The sequence below is a fragment of the Sinohyriopsis cumingii genome, chromosome 9, assembly GCF_028554795.1.
Source record: "Sinohyriopsis cumingii isolate HCF-2022 chromosome 9, ASM2855479v2, whole genome shotgun sequence".
NCBI classification, from domain to species: domain Eukaryota; kingdom Metazoa; phylum Mollusca; class Bivalvia; order Unionida; family Unionidae; genus Sinohyriopsis; species Sinohyriopsis cumingii.
Window position 1 is genome coordinate 58,145,255 of NC_142969.1, and position 19,544 is coordinate 58,164,798.

Consider the following 19,544-nt stretch of genomic DNA (forward strand, 5'->3'; position numbering starts at 1 on the left):
ATAAACCATATTACGCTCGATCATATCCTGTAACAGCGGTCATTTATGGAATCTATCTGATAAAAACACCAAAAATCAATAAACTTGCCCCAATGAGATTCTTAAACCTGAATTGTGTAGCCGAGCGAGTAATGAAACATTTAAAAAATGTGATGCGCGGAAACGGTCTAACTGATCTAAGATGATTCAAGATAGCAGCGTGGGCTGAAAAAGTCAAGGATACAGGAGCATCCATAAACAATGTTGCTGAGCTAGAAAAAGCACTAAGATTTCCCATAACCGTAACAACGATAACAGAGGAAGTATTATACAAATCGAAATATAATCGGAACAGAGCTCCAATAAATATCATTGATTATAACGCTCACGCTTGGACTAATGCAGTTACGATATTTCCGCGGGATCGTGTTGTGAAACATTACCCCCCGAAGTTTTCCGGGGAGAACTCTGGTACAAATATGTTTGATTTTATTAAACAGATAAGCAAAAACGACCCTGTGTCAGTGTGGTTGTTTAAAAGTTCCGAAGATGGTGAGTATGATCAATTTGTAAGATTTAACGGTGAATTATACCGGACGGAATCTCTGCAACAGGAAATGAAAAAACTCGCACAGAGATATTCAGAAAACACTGAGCAGTTATTAACTAATTGTTTTACAGTTACTAGTGTTGCCACTCACGCCACCAGAGAAAGAAATTCATGGAGACCAACCCGAAGTGAGTTTCTCGAAGATATACAATTGAGTTGTGTCGAGTATGGACATGGCGGTTTGTGGAATACTAAGTATGACCACAGCGAGATGATATCAGTTGATATGGTTGCGTGTTATCCGGGAAGCTTTCTTGGGATGGGCGAGTGTAGTGGATATTTTAAAAGATTTGGACATCCCACAAACTCGATGACACGAGTTTCTATAAATGGTCCTTTACCCGATTTTGACTTTACAGGATTTGCTCATGTAACGTCATTTGTGCTAGCTGAAAAACTTCATCCAATTTGTTATGTTTGGTTTGGCAGACATTTTTCAGAGAAACGTTGGACACCAATAGTGTTGTTGCGATATATGCTTGACAGCCGAATACTGGTATCGATGACGGTCAGTGAAGCAATCATATCATATCGACCGCAGACTTCGATTTGGTTACCAACACCGGAGCGTATCAGTCTCGATGAAGTCATTGAAGAATATGCACAAGAGTGTCCCCATCAGACCATGGATGTCATTAACAATAACTCTCCTAATATTCTTAAGATTAAACTCAGCAATAGTGAAAAAACAGCAAAGGATCTCGATAAAAGAATAATCGGTAAATTTACTCAAGGTGGTGCATATGATCATAAACGACATCACTCACGATTGATTATGGATGATGCTGAATTAAATTTTATAATTGCTGATGCCGCTGCGAGAAATATATTTTGTAATCGGGAGGACGTTTTCTTGTCTGACGGAACACGGTTGGGCACAATTGTTAGTTATATTAATGGAGAATCACCTCAGTACACACATTTAAGATCTTCAATGCTGGCTTATGTTTCTATAAATTTGCTATCACAAGTAAATAGATTTCCCGACACTGCAATTAGAGTTGCAACGGATTCATTTTATATCGATAAAAGATATTCAGAATCACTGGCTCGTTTTACAAGCACTGATGAATCATGGAGTTCGTGGAGAATAAAAAGGGAAATGTTACATTGTTATTATGAATCCGCTGATGTTGCGATTAAAGATAGTTATTGTAAATCAGAATTATCAGAAATGTCGTTGGCGCCATCTGTGAACGATTCAATCACCAGACACAAAACCGTTTATTTAAATGGACCTGGTGGGTCTGGTAAGACAACTCAAGCGACTGAATTATTTCGAAATTCAGATATAATTTGTGCTAACACCTACACACAGACTTGCCAGAGAGACAAAACAACAAGGAGTCAATTCTTGTACTTACCAGTTTTTTCAAATACAGTGGTGGTGTGTGGACTCCAGATCGAATGGGAGAGAAATATATTCCAAAAGTTATAATTTGGGATGAAATATGTACGGTACCGTTAGATATATTAAAAATATTTCTTGATTGGCTGCTAACAAAAAATACTGCAGTGATAATGTGCAGCGATCACAGTCAGCCACCACCTTTTGTTGGTCCATCTCCGCATTTGTGGTTAAAAGATTTTGTAGATTATTATGAAGAAGTGTCTGATGATTATAGATCTCTTGATGCAACATTGAAGGAATTAAAAACATAAATCAGATTACAACCTAATAAAATTCAATGTGAAATTATGCGTAAAATAATTTCAGAGACTTTAATGAGCGACTTTTGGAAAACGTGGAAACCAAACGATTTGATAGTGGCAAGTAGAAAGATAGTCAGAGACACACTTCAACAGCAGTTATTTCAATTACAACGAGAAAAGTTTCCAATGTTGCCAGTGCCATTGTGTTATAGACCAGCTGATACGCGCTTACAAAATACTGACGTTGATATACCAGGACAGTCAAGAAAACAGAATTTAGTATTAAATGATATTGTCACAGTTGATGTCAATGTTGTTGAAGATGCACTAAAAATGAACAAATCCCCGTGGACGCTAGGATACTCAATGACGATTCATTCGTCTCAAGGACTGACTATTTCTGATACAGTTGGTTGGATCATTGATGATCACATCGAATGGTCAAACTTAGTTTACTTAGCTGTGTCCCGAGTCAGAAGAATATCTCAATTGCGAAGAATTCTCTTGGAAGAGTCAATGGCTGATGAAATTAATAATGAAAACAACAATGATATAATAAGAAAAAAACTCAATGGTTACAAACAGAGTGACAAAAAAAATAATCACGATTTTGACCTTAATGTTGAATTTATCATGACACTGAAGCAACAGCAGAATAATCACTGTGTGAGCTGTAATTGTATAATGTTGTGGTGTTACACTAATAAAAATCCAAAACAATTTACCGTAGACAGAAAAGATAATAGTCGCGGTCATACACGACAAAATGTGATGTTGACATGTTTTGAATGTAATCGAAGTCGTGGTGCTGGTACCCTTGGTGCTAGTTAAGTGATGTGGGCGGTAATTATGTGTCTTCGGGAATTACTTGCAATTGTTCACGTGTGAATCCACGTTGAGGAGCAGTCGAATCCAGCCTGTAGATTGCTGGTCTACCAGTGGATCTAGTTATGTTAGAAATCTTGTGTGTGGTAATACTCCAGATAGGATCAGTCGCTCTTTTTTTACCACCTTCAAGTTCACCTGGTTCATATAAATATCTAACAGTGACATCACCCAGTATTGGTTGTGCTGAAAAATCACATCGTTGTACGGGTATATTTTTTTTGGTAATTGCATTAATAGGTTTCATGTTGGTTGTTCGAGTTATTTCATTATTTAATGCAGCTATCACGCTTGGTAATCTTGCAACCCATTCACAAGATCTCTTATCCTGAATGAATTCCTTCGAGTACTGATATCCAAATAACCGCTCAGCAAGTGTTCGATTAAATCACTCAACAATTGCCTGATCATGATGAATCTCAATATGTCCACGTCTAATGGTGACATTATGTTGCTTCATCAGTGATGATACTGCACCCTGAAATTCTTTGCCAGGATCAACTTGTAATAGATTTGGTCATTGCAGACAACCGCGTTGATAAATTTGTTCAAAAGCAGAAGCAACCTCAGATGCTGTTTTAGTCGTTAACGGTTCTGCATCTTTGTATTTACTTGCAACATCAACTACAGTTAGCACGTATTTATATGTTCAACAACGAATGGTATCATGTGGTAGAAATAATATATCAGCCTGATGAACTTCATTAGGAACACTAACATTAAAATGTGCAAAATTGATTTTTCTAGGACGCGGTAGATAAATTTGCCATATTGCCTGTTTGGATAACCAATCTGCTGCAGTATCACGTGTGACCTTTGCTGCACCAGCAAGTTTACTAACTGCAGCGCTACCCCTCCAGTATCCTCTTGGGGAATAATAAATCGACTCCATTATAATTAATTACCAGTGCCTAATACAAGCTTAGATTTCATTGCGGACTTTATTAACCAACTGGCTAACCTTTCTTTGAGAGATTTATCAGTGATGGAATTTAGCGCGTAATTAATTTCACATCCGCGAGATGCCTATCTGGTAGATTTTTACTTTTATAAGCTACATCATGCGCATGACACGCTTTATCGATAGCATTTATCGGATACTCACCTGGTTTTGGTCCATCTTGGTCATCAAGTCTGATATCAAGTCTGGTTCCAGGACCACAATAATTATATCCTGGTAGATGTTTCTCTCCTGGTTATTTAGCCCACAGAGCTCCTGGTAATTTTCCTAACTTGGCGGCAATATCACCTCCTTTTTTTTTTTTACTTGACTTTAGTTTTGGCTTTGGTTTTGGCGCTGACTTACCACCTGACAGAGTCAGGGAGATAAATTTGAACTTTTTTATACCGCATCGCTCACACTTGCCCAAAACCGCAGAGCTGTTATTTTTTTTTGTAATGGTTGTTAGATCACTTGTTGGGGTATGTGCTCTACATTTCACACAATATAAATCCATATTTATATTATATTATTCTAATGGAGATCACTGACTTTTCTGCTACAAGGAAACAAGAACCAGTTAAGCATCACGCAGCGCTACCAAATTCTGTTCGTATGATTATAATTGGCCCATCTGGGAGTGGTAAGACACAGTTGTTACTTAATTTAATAATGAAGTGGATGAAGTGGGACAAGTTGTATTTGGTAGCACCAAGTGTAGACGATCAACAATGCTATGAAGTGTTAAAAGATTTTAATAAAAGTGCAAAATCATTAAATGAAAACGGTGATGATGTCGTTGAATTTATAACTGACATTAATGAAGCACAAATGATGTGATTTATGTAACCCAGCGATATACACAAATCCCTAAAGTGATCAGGGATAACTGTAATATTCTTGCAGTGTTTAACGGAGTTGATAAACAGACGTTACAAAATATTCATCAGACTTGGTGGAGTGGTGATATGGATATAAATAAGTTTAGAAATTTATTTAGTCATGCCCAATCAACCCCACACGGATTTATAACAATAAATCTACATGATCCTCTGACACGGTATCGAGTCGGGTTAGATACGATTTTTGGATAATTTTTCGTACCTCAATAAAGACCCTAGTTTTCGCAGGGACGCAGGAAGCAGCAGGGAGGGCAACGACAGCGACAATTGCGTTTACATAAAGTGTCATCGCGCTTTTATAAAGGGCTTATTTCGCCCTCCCTTTGCCTGAAAACTTGTAGGATTTGCCCTCCCTGCTGCTACATATATTACTGTTCTAAGACTGGGCCATATCATATCATTCAACCTCACAGCCTCCTGACTTTTCAGTGGTAAATATAGTTATTTAAAAAAAAAGAATCACTGAAAGTTATGTCTTAGTACATCAGTTCACTTCGGAAATATCAGAAGGTACATGTAACAGAATGAACTCTGGCACATACCTGTTTACTGCTGTGGATCTGACAAACTAAATCCTATTCTTCTCATTTGGCCATCTACTCTTGAAATCACCAAATTTGGTTCAAATCTAATAATGATGTTGTGTGAAAATTAAAGTTTGGGGTTCAAAAATCAATAGGCCAAAGATGGGAGTTCCCGTTACCATGGAGAGGCCTTGACTCTTGTCTTCTCATGTATCTGAAGCAGCCAAGTTGTGTGAGATATGGGTTATGGTTAGCACATGGCTCATACATGGAATCAATGCACTCAGAGACAAAATCTACAGAATGTCTGCAATCTCCATCCAACTGTTTACATGATTTAATTTACAAGCATCCATACTTTAATGATAACCTAGTGGCAGCCTCATGAACAGCTATGTGCATGAACTTCATCTGATCCTGTGTTAGTTCCATGACATGACGAATGAACATGAACAGAAATCAAGATCACTTCCCGTCTTTGGCTTGAAAGAACAAGTGAAATCTACCTCTTCTGGTCAACTCAGTCTACTATAAGTATAACTTCAGAAAGACATTTTTCCACTTGTAACCCTGGCAGAAAACACTCCATTTCTACTCATATGCTTTCACAGCCATTCACCTTCCTCTTCAAAAAATTTTGTCCACCACCTGTCCTGAGAACTATTTTATTCTGATATATTTGCTTCGCATGCATGTTCAGCATCCGAGTTTGGATGGAAAACTTGCATTTGTAGTTGCTTGAGCAGGTGACAAGAGAATCTATGCTGCTATATTAAATAGTCATTTATCTATGATTTATCCCACTTGAAGGATGACATGATACTATTATTACCATTGTTTTATATACAAGATTTTGGAGATCATAATAGTATTGCATCAAGGCTTATAGTCAACTGGTTTCTCTACTCCTAAATGACTAGCACATCGTCCCATGCATTGCTGTCTGTCCTAATGTGAGCACAGTGTGACAAACATCCCATTATAGATGCTCGGCCAGCCAGCAAATAACCCTGCCAGTAGTTTATAGGAGGAAAGACACAATATTACCAATGATGAAAAGCAGTGCCACAAAAGACTTATCTGCATGCAACTAATGCATCTTACTTTGGACATATCCACTGCTTCCACCCAAATGGTACCTTGTCGCCACTGGCCCAAGGAGTTTCTTTCTGTACCTCTTCTGCCCAAATGGATTCAATAGTCAATTTGATATCTTTATCAGAGCATTTTCTTTTCAATCAAGTGGCAGTTGGAACAGCAGTAGAAGAGCAGCCCAAAAAGGCAGCAAGTGAAACACACATGGACAAACCAGCATCACAGCATTTATGAGACAAATAATAGTGTGTATGCTCAAGATAGCACCAGACTTGATAAAAACCATGTGAAATATCTACCCTGTTGTATGCCAAGAGCTTCATTACCATGAACCATACACAGTAGCCTCATTGCTGGGTTTTCAGTGAATGCTAAAAAGGCACATTGTATGTACAGCAAAAAATCTTCAAAACCTTGCCTAACAGCATGTAAAACATTAACTGGCTTCTAAACCTTCCTTGCAGGCATCAGGCATCTGGACAAACAGGAGCTGGCAGTGATTCAGAAGCACCCCATTTCTTGCCACCTGCAACAGCTCGATCTTTTTCACTCCTCTTACCTCGTTTAAGAGTCTATGTCAAATATCACCTCCACAGCCCAAAAACGTTATATTCTGACTTCGTACCAAACCCATATGTGTGAAATGGACTCACTTCCTTCCCACTGACATTTATGAGCATGTGTGACACAGTATGTGCTGAGGCATGACTTCCAATATTATTCAGTGGTACCCAGCTAGAACCAGGCACAATCATCTGTAATGCATCTTAACAGCTAAGTAGTCGGGTGTATATCTAAGTGGATCTTGCACTCTAACTGGTGTGACACAATGGTGGATTAATGTCACAAACCTCTTTTGTCACCAGGAGTTGCAAGGGGACACAGCAATCAAATGGTACATGTACACATTTGGCATGTTACAAGAAATTAACTAATTAGAATTAGCTACAGGAGGGACAGCCAATTCCACTGAAACACTGTGACACTCACGCAAACCAACTCTCTCAGCTGTAAGGATAAGATAAATGTAATCATTCAGACATCTTATTTATTTATCAATATTAATCTACTTGACCCATTCACCATATCAATTTAAATTTACCTTACTCTTGGTCGGACTTTCTCTGGATAAGCATAATAATTGTAAACTGTCATGTAACCCACAACTGCATACATTCGGTTGCCACTGTCCTTGTACTTTTCAAATCTGCAATTCAAAAGGAATGACTAGATGTCTATATATAGCTATACTTGTCCAATTATAATGACCTAAACAAAAAAAAAGCCTTTAAAACAATTCACATTTTTATCATAAATTATGCTTCGCAAAGAAAACTTACCCAATCACATTAACATAAGAATTAACTTCTCCTTCCTCCTGAATCCAAACCTATCAGAAAAATGAACAATTTGTTGCTACCATCTTTATGTCATAGTAACTACAAAAAATAGTACCTTTAGGTAGAATATCTTCTTACAATGGCCTCGCTGTCACCGTAAGGTGGCAACGTGTATACTTTGCGTACCTCAGTTTAAGCCTGATATATACATCAACTCACAATTGTAGGGATGTGTGGGATAACCTATTCTTAATAATAAACTCACATTTGTAGGGAAGTGTGGGATAACTTATTCTTAATAATTAACTCACATTTGTAGGGAGCTGTGGAAAAACTTATTCTTAATATGAGAAACTATAATGTGCAATAATAATTTCCTTTCTCTAATATATTACTTGACCATAACATTAGAATAAATGAAAAAATCTTTTCAAAAGGTAATGTGCTCTGACCTCACACCTCAACATAAAGTCACAATATGTAAACTGGGAAAGTCTGACATGTTACCTTTTATAAACTAAAATTCAAGATAAGACCATTTGTTCTATTGAACTCCCAAGTGGAGAAACCATCTCTGATATTCCAAAGTGACAAGATTTTGAAGTTAGCCACCGTGGGAACAATAATGGATCAAAGATCAGAAGAATTTTCATTTAGCACAAACAAGATATCATAATTAGGCTTCTGACAAATACCCCATGTCAAAAGGACCATTGATTCATGAGAATTAATGAAAAGATTTTCAGCACGTTCATTGTGACAGCCATATTTGGTGACACAATTTGTATGCATAACCAAGGAGATATAATTAGTCTTCTGGTGAAAGCCCCATGTCAAAATGTTCTATTTATTACTAGTAATAACAGGATTTTCAAGATGGCCACCACAGTGAATATACTAGATGTCAAATCAGCACCAATTTCATGAGGTACCTACTAAACAAAAGAAGTCTTCTGTTTGATATGAATTTCCATCTGCAAGCAACAGTGGCTCAGTGGTTAGCATGCCTGACTTGATACCAAGTTTGAATCCTACCATTAAACTAGCCTGGGCAGGCTAATGTGGTGTGCCCTTCGGCAAGTTATTTTACTCGAACTGCCTTGGCATTAAATAACCTACTTGTGTTGTTGTGCTGTAAAGCACCAAACCAAACCAAGACTTTCCATCAAACCAAACCAAACCAAGAATTTCCATCTATCTAAACCAAACCAAACTAAGACTTTCCATCAAACCAAACCAAACCAAACCAAGACTTTCCATCTATGTAAACCAAACCAAACCAAGACTTTCCATCAAACCAAACCAAGAATTTCCATCAAACCAAACCAAGACTTTCCATCTATGAGGAATGGTCATTTGAACCACCTTGGCATTTCTGCATGATCAAATATGTCTTGGATTTATCTTGGCAAAGTAATTTAAAGAAAGTATTGAATTATACATTTTGTTCAGCAGAAATTTCTTTCTGCAAAAGGAACTGCAATCTATTCAGACAACTTTGGTTATTTCTATGACTGGATTGCCTACAGGACTGTCCAAAAACTTGCAAACAAAAAAATTGTTCAATGCATTCATAACTTCTGTCAAACCTCATTTCATAAATAGCCATGGTGGCCCAAATGTCAGCTATTGGAATACATACAGAGCATGATTAAGTAGGATTGGCCATGATGATGCAGATGGACAAGCATTGAGAAGATTTTATAGATGGCCTCTGTTGTACTAATATGGCCATATTGGACATCAGATTTGCAAATTTTATCCAACACCAACTAGTCCAGACCTACCGTCTCAATAAGGCAATTGATTTTTTCCCGTAAGATCGACCAGTTTTCAGTAAGGTGTAACAAAATATCAATAACTGCTATTGTAAAGCTGGAAAACATAATAAAAGTTCGACGCAGCGACGATAAACATTATATTCAACTAAAAAGTTTGTAAAGTATGCAAAGACTTTATCTACAAGTACAGATGCACAAACTTTAGTTCCAAACCCTATGCAACTCAATGGCTTGTTGCTATCTCTGAACTTGACCTAATTCTTGGAAATTCTTTTTCCATTTCACAAGACAACGGCAATCACATCTCCAGCTGTGAGACATGCTCAAATTGGCAAGTGATATCCAATAAACATAACACTGTCCTTTCCCGCTTTTATTCACAAGAAGCAGAATACTCCTTTTTATTCTGTGCTGATTATTAACACTTTTAAAAGCTTATTTTCCCTTCTGTCTTAAACATGCATCTCTTTCTGGATGCCATTTTTAAAAAATTCTACAATCAACAGTTTGATCAGGCTGACACATTGCATGACCAAATAGGTGCAGTTTAAAGTGTCTGGGGTGCTGCTGTAAAGTTAGTCTGGTCCCCTGACTTACTTCACTCATCCTAATATGAAACCTGGATCCATATCAAACCCAGATGAATCGATTATCCGGATTTTTCGGCAATTATCAGTTTCTAGTAGTTTTTGCTTTACGGCAAAATCATAAGAGTTGGCAGGTCTACTAGTCACAATAAAAGTCAGACAAACACCATTTTCAGACCTACCAGGCCCTAACAAGAGTGTCTCATTAATCTGACTTTTCTTTCCGTAAGTCTGACCAGTTTTCAGTAAGGGCTGTTCCAGTAAAGCATATATCTCACCCCAACGCAGGGATGGCACTTTAATAAAAACTTGTGTAGGAGGATGTGCTTCAGGCTATTTTAATTCTGACCATGGAGGATTGGTGTGGAAAATCAACAAAATCGGAAATCACTTCTGGTGTGGGTTGTGTCAACAAAATCGAAAATCACTTCTGGTGTGGGTTGGGTCAACAAAATCGAAAATCACTTCTGGTGTGGGTTGTGTCAACAAAATCGAAAATCACTTCTGGTGTGGGTTGGGTCAACAAAATCGAAAATCACTTCTGGTGTGGGTTGTGTCAACAAAATCGAAAATCACTTCTGGTGTGGGTTGGGTCAACAAAATCGAAAATCACTTCTGGTGTGGGTTGTGTTAACAAAATCGGAAATCACTCATGAGGTTGTAGGGAAAAAAATTACATTTTTAAAATCACACAGCAAACATCATACAGGTGATAGAAATGCTGACAAGACACAAAAGTGCATCACATATGTTCAAATTTGTGCACTTTTGAAGCAGTGATGCATAAGAACTACCACAAATTAGTTCAAAGCTGAACATAAATGCAACCCATGCAATATGTGATTTTTATTTTACTGTTAACTCGACGCACCTTAAACCGCATAAATCCAGAGGTGTGGTACAAGACATATAAACCAATGGTAAATTTCATGTTCAGCTCAAAAATTTGTCAACTTTAACCTTAATTACTTCCTGCATAGTTTTTCACAAACTGCAAATTGTTGACCTTTTTGTGTTTCCCCATTGAATTGGCTTATTTCATATTATTTTTCTGTACCATCAAAACTTATGAAGATGTTTATTGTCCCTTTTGTCCGGACTACTTGCTTGATATAATGATGTGCAGTTTAAAGGATCTGAAGTACTCCAGAAAATTTATTCTGGTTCCCTGACATATTCTTCTGAATCTAATATGAAACGCAGATCCGGATCAAATATAGTAAAGCCAGTGTCTATAATTTTACCAAAATCGTATTTCCATAATTTGTGCTTTTATTCCTTAAGTCTGAGTCTGACATGACATAAGCGGCTGTTCAACTAAATCTGATTGGTACACTGGGCCCTGGAACATGCATTCTATCATAGGTTAAACCTTAAATTCATCAAGTATGTTTTACAAATACGTGTTTAAAATAATGGCCACAAAAAAAAAAAATGGCTGTATCCAATTATGTGTTTTCTTCACATAACATTTTCATTTGGCAACTACTGGCTGATGATAGCTATGGTAACAATGATTCTGAAAGTTTTGAAGTAAACGGGAACTTGGGAAAGTATTACTAGAAATATCAATGTGTGATTTTGAGCCCAAAATTGATGTTGAATATGTCAGACTCAGATGTACATGCAGGATGGACAAGCAGCAAGTCAAACCCCTACACAGAATACCCATCCTAAAAAACCACAGGCAGTTTAAAAAAGTAAAGTGCTATTTTTATTTCTTAACATGTTCAAGCTAGCTATGCATAAGACCTTTCAGACAGCAGACAGTGCAAGGAGGTCCTCCACACCAAACAATACACAGATGAGGATCAGATAAAATTCAGAAACAATCAACAGTTTAATAATTGTCATAGAGATCACCAGAGAATTCCTGAATATCACAATTAGGCGTGTGCAGTGCTCTGGTTGGCAGAACCGCTACGGCAGTGAAGGAATGCTAACTCTCATATTATGCAAATGCATTACCAGATGAAACATGCTCACAATATGCAAAATTTAAATGGCTTTAAACATTATAAGGACCTGACTGATCTGTATAAACTCCAATCAAGATGGATAACATTTGTCATGTTTGTGTTTGGTTATTTTCTGCAAGCCTTTTGGCATTTAGTTCCAAACCATTATTTGTCATTTCTTTTACAAAATGGGTTGATATTTTCTATTACCAAATATTTTGAAGCAGTGTAATTAAATAATGATGATTGATGAATAAAGACCATTGATGTCATGTTGATGTATGGATTATATACTGTCATTGTGAGTCTTCTTTATACATTATAAAATAAACAACACCAACACATAGAATGTGTGACCAATTTCACTTTGTTGCTTCACCAGACTGAATTCAAACTGAATTCAATATAATTGCTTACGTCATTAAATATATTCTCTTTCTAAGTGATCAATGATATAAACAATATGACATAAACAAGATGATGTCACAGCTTACATTTTCAACCTAATTGTCTTATTCTTTAACGAATAATTGACATGGAGACATGCATATACCTTACAGATTAATGGTATTTTAATACATAAAAATATATAAAACTGTACCTTAAAGATAGCAAATTTTTAGTAAATTGTGTTTCTCCGAGAATACTTACCTGATCACATTAATGTTAGGGATATAAGCCTGCTATCTCTCGAATCCAGCCCTACTAAAAGACGAAAATTCGTCTTTTCGGTCTATCTCATATAGACCAAAGGGCAATAACTCTTGCCCATTACCTCCCCTTGCCACCGCCAGGTGTCATTCGTTTTTTAAGCTGAGCGATATATATTATACGAGGATGCTCGCATAGCGGGGTGGTTGGGAGGGTTTTTAAGTAATGTGATCGGGTAAGTATTCTCGGAGAAACACAATTTACTAAAAATTTGCTTTCTCCTTCAAATACGTTCCCCGATCACATTAACGTTAGGAGAATAAGTAATAGGAGGAGGGAATGTTGAGCATCCTACCTCCACTCCGGGTACCTTCTATTGAATGATGGCTGGATTCCCCATTTGAACGATAACCCGTTCTCCTAATTTCATCAGCAACACAGCCTAGGGTCCTGTTATATGTGACCCCTATATACGGTTAAGAAGATAGTTATTGAAATCTTCTTACCTACGAAGTTTCACTGGCGAATCCAGCAAAGCTGATAGGCTGTGCTGATTGTTTTAAATGGGTCTGGTGGTCATCTGGGCTGCCGACACCGGACCTACCAGATTCAAGGTTTGCCTCTGCGAAGCCAAATCTCTAAGATAGAAACTGGAGAAGGTTGACTCTGCATGCCAGCCAACAGCTTCTATTATATCTCGGATCGAAACATTGCGTTCGAATGCCAGGCTCGCCGAGATTGCTCTAATCTCATGAGCCGTAATCTTCATGAGGCAACTCTGATCTTGTGAGACCTCAGAGTACACAAAGCGTATAACCCACTTCAGCCATGAAGCAAGGGCTTGAGGGGTGATATCCCGTTTACCAGCTTTGACCGGAAGAAATAGGCGCTTATGTGTGTCCCAACACGCCTCTGTGCGTTTTAAATAGTGCTTGAGTGCACAAACAGGATCTTGCATGGCTGCTGCTCTTGACTTATCTATGGAAGAGAGCGAGCGAATGATGATTCTTTGATTGCCAATGGATGGTAACCTATTTTTGACTACAAAGCCTGGTTGCATCAGGAGGACCCTCAAACCATCTGATCTTAACTGAAGAAAGTTCGGGTCACTGGAAAGGGCATGTAACTCGCTCACCCTGCATGCTGAAGCTAAGGCTATCAAGAAACATGTTTTGTATGATAGTAGCTTTAACGAAGTGTGGGCTAAAGGTTCAAATTTGTCTGAATTGAGCCATGTTAAAACCCAGGACAGATTCCATTTTGGAAACAGGGTGAGGGATTTTGGTCGATTGAAATCAAAATTGGCTAAAAGATCTAATAGATCTTTGTTATGCCCAATATCACATCTACCATGATGGTGGAATGTGTCTGATATCATGGAGCGGTAGCCTTTGATAGTAATTGGGGCCAACTGTTTCTCCTCGAAAAGCCAGAGAAAAAAGTCAGCCAGTTGTGGGATTGAGACAATCAAAGAGACGATGTTATTGATATGGCACCAGTCCCTGAAAACACACCACTTTCCCTCGTAAGCCTTCAGAGTGCAGGGCCTTCTTGCTCTCGAGATTCTCTCCACAATCGAAGGTTTAAATTGTTTGTCTCGCAAGGCTTCCGGGAAAAGAGCCTTAAGCGTGAAGAAGAAGACGGTCCGGGCAGGGGTGGAACACCTGTGACCGCGGTTGTTTGAGAAGATTTGGGCTGGTTGGAATCTTCCTGGGTAGATCTATCGCTAGATCGAGTAGATCAGTGACCCAGGACTTGTTCCATCTGAGAGGGGCAATCAGAATCATCCGACTGTTCTAACCCCTTAACCTCTGGATTATTTTCGGTACCAAAACCGTGGGAGGGTAGGCGAATGCCCACAACCCCTCCCAGCTGATTGACAGAGCGTCCACGGCCCAAGCCTCTGGGTCTGGAACCAGAGAGACGAAGGTGGGCAACTTGCGATTCCACCTTGTTGCAAAAAGATCGATCATCGGATGCCCCCAAAGTGTGCAAATCCGAAGAAAGACTGATTGATGGAGTGACCATTTCGTGTGAATGACTTGACCTTTCCTTGATAGAGTGTCGGCCAAGACATCGAGTCTGCCGGGAATGCGTCTAATTTGTACGTTGATGTGGAGGTTGTCGCACCAATGTAGAAACTGCCAGATCAGAATGCACAGGTCTGGTGATTTGGTGCCCGCTTGTTTCAGGAGGTAAGTCACCACCGCAGAGTTGTCTGACATAATGAGGACAGATTTTCCTGAGAGTTGATCCTTCCAGAAATGAAAGGCATTGATGACAGCCCTCATTTCTAAAAGGTTGTTGTGGAGAGGCCTCTCCCCTGGCTCCCACGTGCCGCTGACTGTAGTGAAGTCCGGCAACAGATGGGCACCCCAACCATAGGTACTGGCGTCGGTACGTACCGTTATCTCCGCTTGGGGCATCTCCAGAGGAATCCCCGTGGACAGCCAACCGGAGTTGTGCCACTGATGCAGGAATGATCGTATCTCGGGCGTGATCATTATTGTTTGATTGAGGAGACTTGAAAAGGGGCGCCATTATGCCAGTAACGTCATTTGTAAGGGACGCATAAAAAGACAGCCAAGCGGGATCAAGTCCGCTGCCGCATTGAATAATCCGAGGAATTGCAAGAATTCTCTCACTGAAATCCACGTCCTGTTGGAAACGGACTCAACGAGTTCAACAATCCAGATTACCTGAGCGCGAGGAAGCCATACCAGATTCAGATCGGTGAGAAACTCCATACCCAGGTGGACAAAATGCTGGGATGGATGGAGATCGGACTTTTCCCAGTTCACGAGAAAGCCTAGATGATCTAAAAGTGCTAAAAGATCATTTCTGCCTTTGAGCAGAATAGAACTTACCATATGTTTCTGGAGGATGTCGTTCAAGTACACTGCCATCCCTGTAGATGAAGTCAAGCGGAACAGGGTGACGACGCAATCCATAACCTAGGTAAAAGCCCAAGGCCTGATGTTGAGGCCAAAGGGTAGGACCTGGAACTGATAAACCGCATCGCGGTAAGCGAATCGGAGAAATTTCCGTGACATGGGGTGGATAGGGACATGAAAATATGCGTCGGTCATATCTAGACTGACGGCATACTCGTCCCGCCGGATAGAAAGACGGATTGATCTCGCCGTTTCCATCTTGAATTTCGGTGGTAAAATGTATTGGTTGAGGCGACTCAGGTCAATGATCGGCCTCAACTTGCCTTTTGTCTTCTGGATAAGAAACAGCCTGGAATAAAACCCCGGCGATTGCAGTTTTTTCACAATCTCCACCGCCCGTTTTTCTATGAGCGACCATATCTCCTGTGTAGAAAGGTATCCTTCTCCCGATCGGACGGTACATCCGTGAAGAGGGGAGAGGAGGACAGGGGAGGGGGTTGGATAAATGAAATCTGAAGTCCCTCCGAAATGACCTGGATCACCCAATCGTTCTGAGGAAAAAAGGTGGTCCAGTGGTCCTGAAATTGCAGGAGGCGGCCGCCCACAGGTAGGCTGTCCGCGGGTGGTGGAGAGGGTATGTCAATTTTTAGAGTTAGGAGGCTTGAAGACGGAGAAACTTTGTTTCTTACCGCCTCTGTATGGTTGCCTCCTAGCTTGATTAGACTGCTGTCTCCTGGCACTGGGTTGGGATCTATACTGCACATTTGATTGTAAGGATCCCTTGTCCCTGGTCCGCCAATCATCCGTCCGCTGTGGCAGGGGCTGATTTTTTCTAAACACCTGCGAGGGTTGGGTGGCGAGTTGGAGGGGCAGTTCCTGAGCTGCCTGCTTCCGAACTTCTTCAATTTTTCCTCCAAAGAGTAAAGGCGACCCAAACGGAGTCATCCATAAAGCCAGAGGATGATCAGGCTTGAGCGACGTGGACCGCAGACATGCGTCACGTCGTATCAGGTCTAAGTTGGCAGAAGCAGTCAATGTATTAGCCATGTAATGGTGAGCTGTCCTGTTAATAACTCTAGCAATCCGGGCCGTCGCTTCCCAAGCGTGGTCATTGTCAGATTTTTCTGCGAGTTGGAAAAATGGCTAATGAAGCCAAGTCTAACATTGATGACATAGTGACTATGTTCCGGACTAACTTTGACGTGGCATGGAACACATTTTTGTCCACTTTGTAAAACAGTGGAGCGGACATGTGAACTGCTGCCATATTTTTGTCCAGGGCCGGAAGATCCGTACTGAAGGCGTCTGAATGAGTTTTGTACCAGCGACACAAGAACGTCACTGGTACTTGGCTTTCTGAAAAGAACGCCTTAGCATTCCCCGGATCACCTATTTGTCCTGATAGACGATCACTGATCTCCTTAATTTTTTCCAACTGGGGAAGGAGCCGGAAGGACGGCATCTCTTCCTCCCCGTCAAGATCTACAGACGTCTTAACTTTGTAGTCTTGAGTGCCGGTAGGAGGTGGAGGGCATTCTGAAGTTGCCAACACCCTATAAATTTCCTCCACTGCCGCCTTGAAGCCAAACTCAGTCCGTTCCATGGTTGGATCTGTGTACGGCTGATTTGCAGGAGTTTCGTCACCCTCACTGTGTGCCGAGTCGTGTTCTGTATTAGCTTGCATTTCTGGATAGAGCATACCAGGTGGCATAGATGATGCGATTCCATCATCCTTAACACTGTCACTAACTCTCCCTTGTGGATTAAGCCGTGAACATATGGATGGATGGCCCTGCCGGCTGGTTTGTCTGGCTTGTGGTCGGTCTGAATGTTGGCGACGGTCCTGCTATCACCGGTACCAGCTGCTCCAATGGCCTGGCTGGACGGACAGATTTCTCACTAAAATCTCCGCCATAGTATTGGTATGTTGCCGGCGGTACAGCTTGACGGATGGATTTATCACTAAAATCCCCATAAGTCATGTTTGGTCGGACCGTTTTAGCAATAGGGTCCCCATGCTGGAACAACCGGCCGGCCGGTGATGTAGAGGTTGTATAAAGAAATGGATCCGATAAAAACCCCATGCGTCCTGACTTACAGGCCCAAAGGCCATGCTCGGACATGCGGGGAGACTTATGCCCACTGGGCAGCCTAAAATTGGGGGATCATTCCCCCAAAGAGTCAGAAAAAGCTGTGGAAGCAAGCGAGGGAAATAAGGGTAATATCTGGCCTAATGTCAATAGCTGCGTCATCGTTTCCTGGACCAAACGACGCATCTGTTCAAAGTTGGACTGTTGTACCCTGTCAACATTATTTTCCTCCACTGCCGCTGATGTTACTGTGGCTGACGGTTGCAAACAACGAACTTTAGGTGGAGGGGGGAACCCCAACATCCCCCACAAGGCTCGCAATGGAGGCTGTCTTCGGATGTATACCGAAGACATCAATGCTATCTTTCTTAGACTTATTCCGTCTATCCCTCCCTTTTGCTGCCTTCGGGACTACATCAGCCCACGTTTGCTCTGTCCAAGTATTACACACGCTGCATGGCATAGATGATGTACACTTGGTACATACAATACAAGAGTCATGGTTGTCTTCTTTTGCTTTGAACTTTTTGCATTTCATGCATTTGGTTGACATTTCTAGTGAAACGACACAAGAAAAGAAAAGAAAGCACAATTTAGCAATTCAGCATGTTATTAATTCGCTAATACCACAACCGTTACTAACAGAGTAAGCGAAATTAGTCAGTGTTGCGTTAACTCTTAATTGACAACACAAGTTCCGCGATAGCGTGTAACATGGTCTTCAGTAAACAAAATCCGTAAGGGTGACAAAGTCACTCAATTTTGAAAGAAATTGTTAAATAATGTATACAACCTGTAGAAGAATGATTGTCCAACACAATAAATCCAAATTTAACTTCGGATGGTCCAATTTAACGCTAAGATGGCTTGGATTGTTTGGAGGTATAATGTACGTGTTATCAGTACAAGCGAAGCTTAAAAACTAGTGACACCTGGCGGTGGCAAGGGGAGGTATGGGGCAAGAGTTATTGCCCTTTGGTCTATATGAGATAGACCGAAAAGACGAATTTTCGTCTTTTAGTAGGGCTGAATTCGAGAGGTAGCAGGCTTATATCCCTAACGTTAATGTGATCGGGGAACGTATTTGAAGGATAAACATATCTCTCTATCGATAACTATCTCTAAAATTCATGAATAAATAGAGACAAACAGTTTTATTAATATTATCGTATGAACCAACACAGATCAGACATAAAAAACTATACTGATCAATAATTCTCACCACACAATTTAACAAGAGTTCCCATACTTTGCAAGACATCTTTCAACCTATTGGATTCACCATCTTAATACAGTATATCCAAAAGGTCTAAATTCCAAAACACAACCTTCATTAATCTTTTTTCTAATTGTCCCCTTTTTACAATTAGTTAAGAATATTTTTATTTTATTCTTATTTACAGAATAACTTAACTAGTGAAAGTATAAACTAATATCATGAAAATAAGTTAACTAATTCTTTAAAAATGAATGTGCATTTTTAAATAAATTCTCAATACATTATGGTAAATTATTTATAAAATACCTAATTATAAGTATTATACACACCATAATTTTTTACTATATAAATTGAGTTTTGATGAAAAAATGAACATTTGTCAGTAATATATCAAGATATATCATTTTTTTATTTTAATTTTTTTTGTCATATTTAT

The 19,544-nt window shown here is 39.7% G+C and overlaps 1 protein-coding gene across 2 annotated transcripts in view; it reads right to left on the minus strand.

The window, feature by feature from the left end:
- Positions 1-19,544, minus strand: part of LOC149791886 (histone acetyltransferase type B catalytic subunit-like) — a 137,026-nt gene that overhangs the window by 85,519 nt on the left and 31,963 nt on the right. For both annotated transcript variants that reach the window (XM_089970390.1, XM_089970391.1), the window contains exon 7: positions 7,691-7,795. In XM_089970390.1, coding sequence (XP_089826516.1) covers positions 7,691-7,795 — 105 coding nt within the window. The remainder of the gene's footprint in view (positions 1-7,690; positions 7,796-19,544) is intronic.